This window comes from Neophocaena asiaeorientalis, unplaced genomic scaffold (assembly GCF_003031525.2).
Source record: "Neophocaena asiaeorientalis asiaeorientalis breed wild unplaced genomic scaffold, Neophocaena_asiaeorientalis_V1.1 scaffold83, whole genome shotgun sequence".
Classification (NCBI taxonomy): Eukaryota; Metazoa; Chordata; class Mammalia; order Artiodactyla; family Phocoenidae; genus Neophocaena; species Neophocaena asiaeorientalis.
The window spans coordinates 784,429-800,312 of NW_020172867.1; the positions used below are offsets into that span (position 1 = coordinate 784,429).

The window sequence follows — 15,884 nt, forward strand, 5'->3', positions numbered from 1 at the left end:
CAAAAGCATGGAGATTTCCAAGTGTAGATTGTAATCAACCCTGAAAGTCCTTGTCAGAACCTGTGGGGGTCTAGAGACTGAAGGTGTTTCCAGAAGAATGAAGCAAGTTGGGCTAGTTGCGTGAGAAGGATACTATGGGGAGGCGAGAGGGGAGGCATAGTAAATATTTGTTTAAGAAATAAGAGAAAAAGGCATGTGATTAGAGACAGTGCATCAAAGGGTAAAAACAACAACAACAACAACAAAAACTAGTAAAAGTAGGAAGATTTTCCCAAATGACAAAATTATTGTCGGAAAAAGTACAGTTCCCCTCCATTGTATTGATGGATCCCCATGGTCTTCCTGAATTGGTGTGGATTCTTCCAAAGTGTGACATTGCTAATGTTTCTTCCAAAAGCTCAAATGACTCTTTTTTAATGGGCAATCAGATTTTATTAAGCTAAAACAAGTTCTTACCCAGAAGACTTAAAACTTCATTTTGAAATCGATTGCAGCTTACTGCATGATGACAATAGCTGAAATTTTCATTCTATAAGTGTGAGACCATCATGGTTAGTTTCTAATATAATACGTGAAGTATAGGATCACTCTATTAGCTGAATAAAATATTACCAAATGACTCGAAATAAAGAAGCTTTTCTTCTTCCTTTTTTTCCTAGATAAAAGTAAATAAGTTGTATATTACAATAATTTTCTGTCAAAGAAAAAAATAGTCTCCTTTCTAAAAGAAAATGAGCCAACTATTTTAAAAATCAAGCTGAGGCTACAGCCTTCAAACTATCTGTTTTATTTCTTTGTAGACTTTAAACCATTTTAGATTTTCAAACTCAGTAAGTCTATTCAGCTAATTTGTATAGAGTGCCTATCACATACTGTGTGCTGTGCTGGGTGCTGGAGATGCAGCAATGAATATATAGATAAAAGTCCCTGTCCTCACGTGGCTTTCAGTCCACTGGGGGAAGATGGACAATACAAAATAAGTTACATATTTTAGCTACACATGGTGAATATGTATAAAGGATGATAAGGATTGCTGGGGGTGGGGGTCGGTTGAAGTATTAAGTAGAAGATCAAATAAGACCTGAATAAGAAGATGACATTTTCAGACAAGACCTGAGGGAGGTTAGGGACCAAGCTAGCTTGCAAACAAGACCAAATGCCCCTAGAGCATGCCCACAAGCCATGCTGGAGCATGTCCGGATAGGTTGAAGACTGAGGACTCAACTGGGGAATTTGGACAACAGCCTAGTTGGAATGTATTCAAGAGAAAATAGGAGAGGGATTGGACATAGTGAGTATAGATAATACATGTAAAAGTGACTTTGCTGTAATGGAGAACAGAGAAATGGGGCTTTAGCCAGAGGGTAGATTGGTATCAACTGATGTCTAGAGATTATTTTTCCTTTTTTCTTTTTTTTTAACATGGGAGAAACAGCATCTGGGGGTGGGGTGGTAATGTGCTAATGAGAATAATTATAGTAGAGAGGAAAAACTTGATAGGGGAGAAGGGTGGTTTGCTGCTGGGGTGATAATCTGCGTAGATAAGAGGGGGTCTAGTGCCTAAGTAGAGGGAATTGGTCTTGGATAGAAATACGGACTGTTTCCACAGAAAAAGGAGAGAAAGCAGAGGATGTGAACCGAGATGCAAGTGGGTGTGTAGATGTGGTGGGAAGCTATGAAGTACAATATGAATGAGCAGGCAGACCTACAATGGCATGAGTTAAGAAAGAGTAAAATTAATTATTTAACATTCTCAGGATACTTAACCCAACAAAGGATGCTGTGACGTGTAGTGATAATGAAATAATTGATATTTCTTAACTAAATCAGTGCTTTTTAGGGCAAGGATAAGGCATATGTCTATATGTGATTATAAAAGTATGTGTTTAATCCTTAAAGACTGTTAGAATAACTGAAACTTACCTCCCCACCACCAAATTTTTCATGGGCTAACTATTTTGTCATTAGACGCAATATCAGAGGAAGGTAGATGGTTGAGTAATTATTCAGGCCCTGGAGAAGATCGTTGAATTTGGATCACCACATAGCAAGCCAAATTTAAATAAAATATTTTAGAACACTGTCTTGTGTTCTGATTATATTATTAATTTGTAGTCTAAATTTGAAGGAGTATCTGTAGTGATTTAAGCTATAGGTGCATACAAAATAAAAGGGGAAAACATACTAGCAATGATAAGCGGCAAAGCAATTGTATTAAACCTCAGAAGAGAAGGCAGTGTTTCTAACTTTATTATGTGTATTAGTCTGCTAGGATGGCAATAACAAACTACCACAGACTAGGTGGCTTAAACAACAGATTTATTTATTTATTTCTTACAGTTCTGGAGGCTGGAAGTCCCAGATCAACATGTTGGGAGGTTTGGCAGGTTGGATTTCTGGTGAAGCCTCTCTCCTCGCTTATAAATGACTGGCTACCTTCTCATTGTGTCCTCACATGGCCTTTTCTCTGTGGGAGCGCTCTGCATCTTCTTATAAGGACACCAGTCCTGTTGGATTAGGGCCACATCCTTGTGATCTGTTTAACCTTAATTACCTCTTTAAAGACCCTGTCTCCAAATACAGTCACATTGGGGTTTAAGGCTTCAACATACAAATTGAAAAGTTATGACATTATGTGTCCTGAGTCTATAACATTATGTTTAAAGGTTTACTAGAGAGATATGAGTTAGTAGAATCTCTTAGGCATTCCCCCTGTTTGGGATGCTGGGCTTCTGGCCTCTTGGAAGCTGTTGATTCCCTTCTCAATGCAATGTTCTCAAAGTACACCAGGAGGTAGGAACTTTATCAGCATATTTGGACTCATCCATCAGACACCTATGTTCCCATGACAGAAAAAGTGAGATGGAGGAAGATAATGCCATCACAGAAACAATGTCATCTTTTGTTGGCAGGTCATTGGATAGGGTTCCGACTCCCTAACCTGACATCCTCCATAGCCTATCCCCTTCTACTTTAGCCTCTTCATCCAAATGCCTCCCAAACTGCAGCTACCATTCTCTGAACATGCCACATCCTTTCATAACTCTGGGCCTCTGAACAAAATGAGGTACTCTGCCTATAAAGATACTCATCTGCTTCTTTACCTGACAAAGTCATAGCCATGCTCCCAGATCTGGCTCAAATGCCACCTCTGTCAAGCCTTTACTGCCTACTCCTCACCTTCAGGCAATTAGTTCTTTTATTTCCCATCTTCCCCCACAATCATTTCACTTGGCACACTTGTAGGTATCTGTTGGCATGGCTCTTTCCTCCACTACACTGCAGTCTCTTGGGAAAAGGGGCTATGTTTTGTTCTTTTTTGTACCCACAGTCCCTGGTACAGTTCCTGACACATGATAAAGGCTCAGTGAATATATGAGTAATGAATTATTTACTGAGCCCCTATCATGTTCCAGATACTGCCAAGGTGCTGGGAATACAAAATGGCTGAGGAGACAGACAGACAGTGTCCCTGTATGGAGCTTAGAGTCTGGAGACAGAGACCGAAAAAGTGTAAGCCAGCAAATGTAAGAATTTTTTTTTTTTTTGTGGTACGTGGACCTCTCACTGTTGTGGCCTCTCCCGTTGTGGACGCGCAGGCTCAGCATTGTGGACGCGCAGGCCCATGGCTCACGGGCCCAGCAACTCCGCAGCATGTGGGACCTTCCCGGACCGGGGCACGAACCCGTGTCCCCTGCATCGGCAGGCGGACTCTCAACCACTGCGCCACCAGGGAAGCCCCAAATGTAAGAATTTTAAGTTGTGATATGTGCTGTGAAGGAAATTAACAGTTCTGAAATGGAGAAAGATAGAGTGGATCTACTTTTGATAGGGTGGTCAGGGAAGGCCTCTCTGAGAAGTAACATGTCAGCTGAGAGCTAAAGGATGAGAAGATATTACCAAGAGAATGTTCCAGAGAAAGGGAACAGTATATGCAGAGGTCCTGAGACAGGGAAGAGCTGTTTACAGAACTGGGAGAAGGCAAGCATGACGGTGCATAGTGATCAAGAGGGAGACAAGTAGGAAATGAGGTCTGAGACAGGCAGGAACCAAATCTAATGAGTCGTGGAAGAAGTTTGTGTTTTAGATCTGAATGCAGTATGAAACCAACTCAGTTTTATAGAGACCACTCTGGTCCTGTAAGGGAAGAGATTAGAGGGGCAGGAATGGGTGAGGGGAGATACATATTAGAAGATAATTGCTGTACTACAGGGGAGAGATGATGAAGGCTTGGACCAATCTGGCAGCAATGTAGACTGTGAAGACAGACTGGAGAGACATTTTGAAAGAGGAATCAACAGAATTTAGGGAGTAACTGGCTGTGGAAAATGAAGAAGAGGAGTCATGGAAGACTCTCAAGTTTCTGACCTAAGCAACAGATGGTGCCATTGATTTAACGGGAAAGTCCTAAGAACAAAGTTTCGGGGCGCACGTTAAGAATGAGAATGGAGAGTGTTTTAAACAGTGATGCCTAAAGTAAATTCAGTTAGCAATGTCAGGTGATTGATTGGGTAGGTAGCTATGGCACTCAGAGGAGAGAATAGGAGGCCATTACTACATAGATGGCATTGAAAGCCATGGAAGAGAGTATAAATAAAGAAAAGAAATCCAGAATTAAGCCCTGAAATACCAACAACCAGTGATCCCAGATGTGATTCAAAAAGATCAATGAACTATCTATAAAATAGATTTGGGGATGGTGGAGAAAGAGGAGGGAGAGTGCTTGAGAATACATCGCATTAGGTCAGCTAAGGTATAATGCAGGCCTAGATTAGAATAAGTGAGAACTGATTCTTTTTCTCTTCTCATCATACACCATCTCCCATGGCAGTCTTATTTCCTTTCCTAATGTCAACCATTGCCTCTGGGTTTATATTTCAGTCTTAATATTTCCACTTGCTTGCTGCACATCTCATTTGGGGAATCACACTAGTACCTCAAACCAAAAGACTCAATTCCAGCTCATTTGTTCCATTCACCTGTACTGCTGTTTTTATATTCCTACTCCCATTAACGGCAGCTACCAGGAAGTGAGAGGTGGATCTGTCGCTGAGTCTGTTCCCTTTTGTTCCTTTTTATTTTCCTTAATAGGTTGCTAAATCCCATTGATTACTATCAATCCCATTGATTGATTAGTAGGATCAGTAATATTATTTAATGTCTTAGTTTCCATTTGTAAAATGTAATCACTTTTAAAAGTATCCACAATTGTAATAGATGCTAAGAAATGAAATTCTTTTAATCAAAGATTCAGTGTAACTATTTTTTTAAGAACTATAGTTTCTTCAAATTTTTTTCTTAAAAATTTACCTTTGGGGCTTCCCTGGTGGCACAGTTGTTGAGAGTCTGCCTGCCGATGCAGGGGACACGGGTTCGTGCCCCGGTCTGGGAAGATCCCACATGCCATGGAGCGACTGGGCCCGTGAGCCATGGCCGCTGAGCCTGCGCGTCTGGAGCCTGTGCTCCACGACAGGAGAGGCCATAACAGCGAGATGCCCGCGTACCGAAAAAAAAAAAAAAAAATTACCTTTGGACTAAGATACAGTATGAGAAAAAGTTAAGACAGTTTGCAGAGAGATTTAGACTGGCAAAGTCATTCAACCTTAGCAGAAGAAGCAACTTTGGTTCTATTTTTATCATCACGTTTAGGAATGAATCATTGAAAGCAGAGATAGAAATAGAGGTGGATAGAAAAGACCTGGGCCATCTAATTCATCTCCTTGTTAGCACAGGGAAGTTTCCTATGTCAAATGCCTTTGAGATATTGTGCAATAAAAGTCTTAGATTAACAACATTTCAATCACTTTTGTAAGGTGACTAATTATTTTTCAAGTTGCTCTCAGCAACTTGTCTCTCTCTGAGCTCCTTTCCATGTATCCCTGTCATGAGAGGTGTTTCCCTCTGTGCACAGAAATGGCCTAGGATCTCAAAGGGATGAACTTCAATTATTCTTCTATAGTAGTGATGAGTCTATATTAAGTTGGCCTCCCTCTTAATGATGCTTTTTGTGACCAGTGACACACATTTGTGAAATCTTTACCCAGAACAAGCAGTGGTCTAATTTGCTACCTTAGGGTGGTTAAAAATTAATGGGAACCTGTAGGGATCAGACATGCCCCTTGGCATCTAATGGTGCAGATTCAATATTTTAATATTCTTAATTCAATAGAATACTTTGTGTGGGATGTCCTCCTCAGTATCCCTATAGCATTAAGGAGGGGAGGGGTGGGGGGGTAGCATTTGGAAAGATTGTTTTTAAGTTCTTTTTTAAAATTATTATTACTGTTATTTTACTGAAGTAGAGTTGATTTACCATGTTGTGGCAATCTCTGCTGTACAGCAAAGTGACTCAGTTATGCACACACAGACATTCTTTTTTTATATTCTTTTCCATTATGGTTCAGGATATTGAATATAGTTCCCTGTGCTATACAGTAGGACCTTGTTGTTTATCCATTCTAAATGTAATAGTTTGCATCTACTAACCCCAAACTCCCAGTCCATCCCTCTCCCTCCCCTACCCCCCTTGGCAACCACAAGTCTCTTCTCTATGTCTATGAGTCTGTTTCCGTTTTGTAGATAGGTTCATTGTGCCATATTTTAGTGATATCATATGGTATTTCTCTTTCTCTTTCTGACTTACTTCACTTAGTATGATAATCTCTAGTTGCATTAAATTCTTTGACTATTGTTCAGTATCTCTCAGTTATCACATATTTAGTTACTTAAGAATATTGTATGCTCTTTTGAAAGATATATTCTGTTGTTTTTTTCTAATCATTGACTCCCTCTATTCAGTTTCATGTACCTCCCCCCAACTGTTAAAAAATATTCTTAGGTCTGTAGGTATCATTTCTCCAAATTCTATGATATCTGCAAAGCTCTGAGTTGGCACTTTTCTGTGTTGCCATTAATATACTCCATACCTTCTCTTTCACTATCTATTAATAAATATGCTGAATAACACTAAATCTAGTATTTCCTTTGTGCTTTTCCATCAGCCATACCCCTCTTCCCATACTGAATGTACTCCATGTAACATTATCCTTTGTTTATACTGTTTGACGTAATTCTTAATCTAGTTGAGTCTATTCTTATTCAAGCCAATTCGTTTGGGCAGGAAGAGCTTACATGAACCAATACATAGATTGCAGTTCTTAATTGATTTCTGAAACTTCAGTTATATGAGTATAGTAATTTTAGCATTTTTAAAGTTCTTCCTCAGTATCTAGAACATTCATAAGTAGCTGCTTGTGGAAAGCAACAAAATGCGAACTCTAGAGTGGTTTGAGAGCTTACATTTCATAAGCTACCCATTTCCTTTACAGAGTCCTGATTTGCCCTTTTAAGCAGCTGCTACTTTGCAACTCTCTCTCTTTCTTTCCATGGTTGAGTCTGTAAAACCAGAGACCAGGCAAAAGGCCTTGGTTGGCACTGGATGCAAAGAGTAGGAGGTCATGTCTGACTTTGCTTTTCCTGCATGTTATAGAATTCTGGCAACCACCCAACAGCTGACCCAGACCTGTTTTTTTGTAGGAGAATATATAATTAAATTATAAAGAAGCAGAAGTGTTAAGGCTATTGAGAAATGTTAACGGACGTGTTGGATTTAGTGAAGTGCGCCAAAAGAAAATAAGAGCTCCTTTGGTCCACAGTGCACATAACTCATCATTGCCCTTTCCCCTTCACCATAGGCAAGCATGCCGCCGAGAAGACTTCATTCCCCGTCTCATCTGGTGTTCTAGGGAACTCTAAAGCCACAGGGATCACAACAGCTGCAATAAATAAAGCATCTATTCAATGCTATTCCATGCCAAATATTATTCAGCATTCTTTTGGCCTTGGTTTGATAGAAAACAGCATGATGAACTTACTACCTCTCCCTGTACTACAGTGAGCCCCAAGTATCCATGAAAGATTTAACAATTCAAGCCTGCATATAAGCAAAATCACTGTTCTCTCTATTTTAACATTATTAAGACAAAATCCAGAGAACCAAAAAAAAAAAAAAGTAATACAGGAAGTCCGTTGTCACTATTGGAAAGGTATTGAATTAATACTAGGCTTTTTTATTCTCCTCGGGGAAGATAATGAGAAGCATTCAGAGTATGTGTCCATGCAAATGTATGGGTCGGAGGGGGAATCTTTAAAAAAATAAATGTTACATATGTGGCAATACGAGGAGGAATATTATTAAGGAATTTCACAGAATTTTTCTGTAAAGTCTCATCATACAGTATTATGATCTCAGGGATATTTTGTGATATTTACTGAGTCTTCTGAGAATTCATTTATTCAGGTCATATTTTAAGGAGGAACTTATAAGATTCAAATCTAAAATATAATTCTGTAATATGCCCAGCCGATCCCATTAAATCCAACCTGAAAAGGAGCAGTATAATGATGTGAACAATTCCCATTCTTTGAGTTGTTACACCTCACTTGAAATGCATTCCTTCTGGATTAAAACAGCAATTCCTCTTTTTTCCTCTCTCCAGGCTGAGGTTCAGCTATGCTACCTGGAAGCACAAAGAGATGCTGTTGAGCAGATGTCCCTCAAGCTGTACAGCGAGCAGTATACCAGCAGCAGCAAGAGGAAAGAAGAGTTTGCTGATATGTCAAAAGTTCATTCAGTAGGAGGCAATGGGTAGGGAACATTCTTTTTGTTGTTTTATTCTCACTAATCTCTACTTTTTCAATGATGTTCCACTGGTAGGTGTTAGGCAGGCATTTCGTCCCTAGATAACAAGAGAAGCGCGATAGACGAGGCATTTATGTTCTTTTCCATTCACTTCAGAATTGAAGACTGTGGATTTTATCAGTGTGTCATCTCACCCAGAACTTCCTAACTTTGTTATTATTGTTTTCAAAACAGCCTTGTGGTTTTATGAGTGTTTCTGTCACTACACTATACCTGTAACTCTTTTCAGTGTGTTTCCCCCTCTTTAAACTTCACCGTTTATTTTAAAGTCTATAGAAGCAACTTTTAAATACCAGAACCTCACTGTAAACTTGGTAGAACATAATTTTTATGAAAAATATAGATATTTAATAATTGTTTAGGGGCTATGAGCTAACCGGTTTGTCACACAAAGTCAACTGGAATAATGGACTAGTGCTTATTGTCTATGGTATGTGAAAAGACCCAGCAACTTCAGTGACCCACCAACAGTTTCATTCAGCCTGAGACTAATGGACTAATGGCTGTCTTTATATTGTACTAACTACCCATGCTATTGAATAGTTAAGTCACGCATTCAAATATTTCCAAATTACTTTAAAGTTATGCGAACATTGTGTGTGTATATATAAATATGTATGTATATATAATACATGTATAGAATTTTTTAAAAACATATATTTAAAAAAATTTTTTCTGGCTCCATTTGAATATTTAGTAGGTGAATATTAAAGAGTAAAAGAGTGTAATGAAATTTAATTATTTCATAGTTTAATGACTTGATAATAATTATACTCATAAAAATGGAAACAGTGACCTATTTCGCTCTTATACTTGAGCCGGACAACACGGCGGAGAAACTGTTCCCCCAAGTTCTATTAGATGTTAATAGCACAGTATAAATCTATGGGGTGTAACTGTAGCCAAAATATTCCTTGAAAAGGCAGGAGGAAAGAAGTAAGTGCTTATGGTTCTGACGTGACTTAAAATCCAAATTCAAATTTGGGGGATAAATTAAGAACACAGGTTACAAATCCTGTCTTGTGATATAACCCAAGGTCTAAGAATGCAAGAAAAGAATCAGAGTCATAATTCTTTTTTAGGAAATGGGAAAGGACTTTTCAAATTTTGAAATTTACCTATCCATATAATTTGTTGCTCTATTAAGATATTTGTTATATATAGACATGTTATACATATATTTGATTCATCTTATATGATTCAGAAGACATTTATTCGCAAGAGGACAAGCATAGCAGCAAATAAGAAAGAAAAGGTTAAATCTTGGAGCATGAACAATAAGCTGTTTTGAGGCCTTAACGTGCTTTATTTTTTCTAAATGCCTAAATAGTCTCTGGTGTACCCACAACCACAAACTTTAGGTCACATTTTCATGTTTTCTAAAAGTGCTGGGGGTTGAGCGAGCACCATGTGCTTCTGACCTTGGATTCCAAGGGCCCAACCTGAGTACTTACTCTGGGCTCCACAAATCATAAATCTGCCCTGGGAATTGCTTAGTTAACAGCAAGCATTGTTCTGTAAAGTGGGAGTACGTGAACTTGCCTGATATCCTTTGTTTATGCTCCTTAGGGTGCTGAGGGCTGTGCATTGTGCAGAAATTTAACAGTATGCTAAAGAAAAGGCAGCTATTCAATACTAAGGACAAAAAGCATATACTCCTTTCTATTTTCTGTTTACATACAGAAAACCATTGTTTGAGAAATGTATGTGGGTGAGGTTATCTGGGGTGTCCTGCCCCTAAGACTCTTTGCTCCCACAGTTGAATCCTTAATTCTGAAGCCTTAAGAACACAGCCTTGTAAAATTATCTGCTCCGATGATACATAAACTTCATTAACCGTTCATTTTGTTACATAGAATGAGCATTGTTTCCGATAAGCAATTGTGGGAATAGTGTGGGATTTCTAGGGTCTTCATTCCATATGCAGATAGATATCCAATCTACTAAAGAGAACATTAAGTTAGTGATACAATTTGTATATTTTCATTTCCTCCCCGTGCCTACATGCATGCGAAGAAGAGTATGTAGTTAAAAAATGTATAAGATTACTCCAGGGAAGACTCAGCTGCTAGACTGAATGGAGATCTTAAATTTCTAAGAATTTTGCATAACCAAAGTATTGTTTAGAAATGAGTTTATAACCTTTCTGGCTTGACGAAAAGGTGTGCATCAAGGTGATTTAACACAGCTTATATACAACTGTGAAATGTGTGTTTAGCAGTCATGAATATGTGCAGTGGGAAGATTTCCCCAAAAGTATGTGAACGTGTGTGAGCTGTAGTAACAGAGTGTGCCCCTCTGTGGGGGACTCTGGGCACTGGCTTCTGCATCACAAAGTGGGAAACCATGGCTTCCTGTAGAGACATACAATGCTTGAATCACTGGTGATTCTCAGTGGGAGCAGGTTGGTACTTTTGATTCCGGCTGATTTAAATGAAAGCTTATAGATTGTTTTGTGTCTTTCATCTAGTAAGTATCCACTGAAGGCCTACTAAGTGCATGGCATGATGTTCTGAGCAGAGTTTGTCAAGAACACTTATAATTTGTGTACTTTGTAAAGTTTAACCATCTCTTTCTGTAACACCTCTTTCTATCAAGGAGTTATCTGATTTCATTTTTCTAATGAATTTCAAAATCTTGTTTAATTCATTAAGTAGCATCCATGTCAAGACTTAGTGTAGATTAAAAACCATGTCTTTTGTTCAGCTTATAAATGATAGAACTGAGAGGCAGAAAGACAGGGTGACTGGCTTGTCCAGGACCTCAACTCAGAGTCCTGGGTCATGATGCAGTGGACAACCCATAAAGTTACACTTTGCCCTCTCTCTGAGAATTTCATTCAGACCCTTGATAAACATTTTTCCCCCTAAAACACATGTTATGCATATTCCATACTGTATAAAATTTAAATTATTGTATCTTCCTACTATGGAAAAATGGAAGAGTCTTAAGGCAATTTCATTAAAGCCACAAGGAAGTTTGGGCAAAAACATTGCAAAGCAGGTGGTAAGTGAAAACAGAATTGACTTCATTCATTAATTTGATGAATATTATTAAATACCTCCTATATGAAGTGCAGAGATGAAATGGTCCCTGCCCTTGAGGGACTCACAGTTTGGTAGGAGGAGCCAGATCTGTAAACAACATGTAGTAAAGGATCACAAGTGCTGAGTTAGAAATCTGCTTGGAGTCAGGATCAGGGCTTATGGAAGGCGAAGCTCAATGCTGACTGCAGTAGGGGGAGTTGGAGCAGGTCAGGAAAGACAGCAGAAAGAGAGGACTCTGGAGATGATTTTCAAAAGAAGCCTAGGTCAGGGGAAGAGTTTTGCAATTTAATCTGAACAAACATTTATTGAGCACTTACAAAGACAGACCGTAGTCCCTACCTTCATGAAACAGTCTAGCAAGAGAGTGCAGCATTAAGCCAGTATTTGCCTGTGCAATGAGGAAGAAGGGGAAGCAGAGGGTGCCAGAGAAGCTCAGAGCGAACAGTGTAGACTCCATGAGGCAGGGTTGTGCCTGTCATGTTCACCACACTCAGCCCTGCACCCTGGAATGTGCTAGGTGCTTGGTGAATGCATTGATGCATAAATGAATAACTAAAACGGATCTGGGGGTCTGAGAGAGGGAGCAAAGGTCTGGAATCATTAGATTACCTGCTGTTCCATATGACTGGAGAGGAGGGTAGAAAGTTGGAGGGGGGTGGTGAAAAATAAGGCTTAGGAAGAAAGTGAAGTCCAGATCCTAGAGTTAATCACTGAGTTCATGGTTCTTAACCAGGATAGTGCATCAGGATTACCTATGCAGCTTTTAAGCCAAAAAATGCCTGCCCGTCTCACCTCCCTAAAACTTCTGACTCAGTAGGCAGGAGTGGCCCAAGATGTATTTGATGCCCACTTCCAGTTGAGAACCATTGCTTTAGTGGTTTTCAAAGTCTGGACCAACAGCATTAGTATCTCCTGGGAATTTGTTAGACATGCAAATTCTGGGTCCCACTCCACGTGTACTAACTTGGAAAGTCTGGGGGCGGAGACCAGTAATGGAAAAAGTGGAGACAGGATTGGAGGCTAAAGCCAGAAAGAGTCGATAAACCTTGGCTGAGGGGAATGAGGGAGAAAAAGGAACCACTCTGATGCTCCAGTTGCTGGCTCAAGGGGGAGAAGGAAACTAGGAGGATTTGGATTCAAATGATTTTCGTGTCATTCAACACTTAATAACTCTTGAGCAACTAGGAAGTGCAGACTCTACTAGGCACTGGGGATGTAGAGACAGTGGGACCCAAAGGGTGGCAGGAGCATGTCAGTCAGGAACGCCTGCTAGGAGAGAAGTGTCATGGAGGATGGCCCGGGTCAGAAGTGACAGCCAGAGTGTCTCCCACAAAGGAGACAGTGTGTACACACAGCTGGAACCAGCCAAGGATCCCAGCAAGACTAGACTGGCAATTTTCAAACAGTATTCTGTCAGCAGTCGGGAGAATACATTGCCATGGGCAATACTAGACAGCGATCGGTTAAGAGGCTATTCCAGTTATCCATGTGAGAAATAGTTAGAGCCTGAGCTAATAAGACAGCAGGAATGGAAACTGAAAGAAGGACGTTGAAGACAGGCCCTGGTCACTGAGTGGATGGGGGGCATTTAAGACATCTCCTCCCCTGAAAGGGAGGAGCAGGGGGGCGGGGAGAAGCTGAGTGTTTGGGACATAGTTCTTTTTATGATCTGCGTAACATCTAAGTAGAAATGCCCAGGAAGCAGGTCTGGAGCTCAGGAGTGTCTTGGGCTCCTCAACCATCAACAAGGACAGTATGGTAACTATGAGGTGGTAGAGGCTAAGAAAGCTAGGAGGTTACCTTGTGGTAGTCTATCCCATAAAATCTACCCCAGGTAGACATAACAGTATCTCTAAGAATGCTCGTTTTAAAAGGTATGGCTAATAGGAACGTTTTTCTTTCAGTTAGACTCTTTCAGGCTCTATTATAGAAGTCTTCTAAAATAAAAACTACACCATTGAAAATTCCATGTGATATCTTGATTAGCAGGAATTGAGGACTACAGTTGACTATTATTTTCTGTCTTAAAGCTGCAGGCAACATGTCCTGATCCTAGATATTAGAATGCATTAGGTCTGCTCTGATTGCTTCCAAATGCACAATAACATTTATTTTTAGGGACGGTCATACATTCATTCTAGTCTAATTTCTTAAAGGAGGAGAGCATACATGATTAAAAATTAAAGATTGGGATTCAAGTTGGCACTCTGCTACTTTTTAGCTGTGTGACCTTGATTGAGACACTTAACCTCCTCAGTATGCAACATCTCAGTCTGTAAAATAGTAATATTTTATTATTCCTATTATTATTTTATTATTCCTATTATTAAGTAGACTGATTATTATCCCAGTCTACTTCCCATGCTTTTTGCAGCATAGAACTACAATAATCAATAAGAAAATTTCTAAAATACCTGGAATGTAATAGATATGTGAAAAATCAGTTAATGAAATATGCATCAGAGCAACTACTATGTTGCAAGGAGTTGTATAAGGTGCTAGGAATGGAAAAAATACATATGACTTGATCTCTACTGTCTAGTGAGGGAGAAAGACAGAGACACTCAGATACAACCTTATGAAATGATGGTCAAAATTCCAGATAGACGGTATTATGGGGATACTTAGGAGGCTTGCCTAATCCAGCCTGGCTAGAAGGGGTCAGGGAGGTTTATGGGAGGAGGGAACATCTGAGCTGTCTTAAAAGATGCATAGATACTAGCCATTAGGAAAAGGTCAGGTCGAATGAGGGTGAGGATTTCAGGTGTGTATGTAGGGGTGTGTGTGGGCGTGTGTGAGCGTGCACGCACGCACGTATTAAGGGTTACCATAAATAATAATTTGAAGCAGAAGGGCATGGAGATATTTCCTGACTCTGCTTCCTGGGATCAGGAGGGAATCCCAAGGGAGCTCTTAGAGACTTCTGTTCTTGTGGTAAAGTTCTAGAAGATACCTCAGTCTTAGTCATATGCCAGGCTTCCTCTGGTTGTAGGGGAATTTGGGCAATGTCTACAGATGGATATGTAGTTAAGGTTTATGCTCTGTGTGTAAGAATACAGGAGTATTCACCCTGTAAGGTTTTAGTGTAAATTTTACTTCCAAATACAAACAGTGTATATAGGTTATTTCCAAGCACAACAGGCTGAACTCAGTGAACTTTAATTAGACAAAAGGCTAAACGTTCAGCAGACATATATAAAAAACACTCCCAAAGAGGAATGATACTGACAGATGAAAACAAATATATCACTATTTAAAACATTGCTTGATTAAAGATCAAATTTGACTCTAAATTAATTAAGCAATAAGATACACTGAATGACTGTAACTACCTGAGAAGCGATATAATCACCCCTGGATTTCACTGCAGCAGGGTGATCGTTCTAGTTTTCTGTTGAGCAAAAGGCCAAAAATATCTCTGTGCAGTGGGATGAACATTCATGCTCACTCATATTCTCTCTCTCTCTCTCTCTCTCTCTCACATGCACACACAAAGACACACACAAAAAAAACGACAATTTGGAATTTCTGCTCAATGGATGTTTTTGGAACATTGCTACATAAAATGTTTTCTTTTTGGTACACACCAGCCATAAAATGAAGTACTATCTCTTACGTGTGCCAATGTTGAGAACACTTTTGCAGATATATCACTAGACAGCCCAAAGAGATCTTATTTCCACCCTGCATTTCTATTTTCTTCCCCTGATTCTTCCCCTGTCTTAAACGAATGAACTGCTGCTCAGTGTTCAGTTCCGGTTCTTTTTGCACCTTCTCTTGTGCTGTGGTGTTATTGAACAGTAAGATCTCAACACAGCCTGCAGTCAAAGGAGCCAAAAGTGCCTGGCTACCTTCTGAAAAACTGACATTCTAGGCACTATGTGATTATTAAAATAGGTCTTTCTGGGCTGAAAAAAAAAATCTCACCAGTATAAATGTATTCATTTGGGATCATGATATTATATCCTTCTAATGTGCAAATACATTGAACTAATTTTAGACCTAGACAGTCTTCCACTTCAGTAATCTAATGCCATCCATGCCAGGAGCCAACAAAGGGTAAACCAGAGAGGTAGTGGCATAATTTCTGGGGAAGTATTATTTCAAAGTTAACAACGGTAAAGTCAACAATTTTA

The 15,884-nt window shown here is 39.5% G+C and overlaps 1 protein-coding gene across 1 annotated transcript in view; it reads left to right on the plus strand.

Moving 5' to 3' along the window:
* The window catches only part of AKAP6 (A-kinase anchoring protein 6), a 569,716-nt gene that overhangs the window by 423,055 nt on the left and 130,777 nt on the right, over positions 1-15,884 (plus strand). Inside the window, exon 12 of the mRNA XM_024742005.1 lies at positions 8,499-8,647. Within this exon, the coding sequence (XP_024597773.1) occupies positions 8,499-8,647 (149 nt within the window). The remainder of the gene's footprint in view (positions 1-8,498; positions 8,648-15,884) is intronic.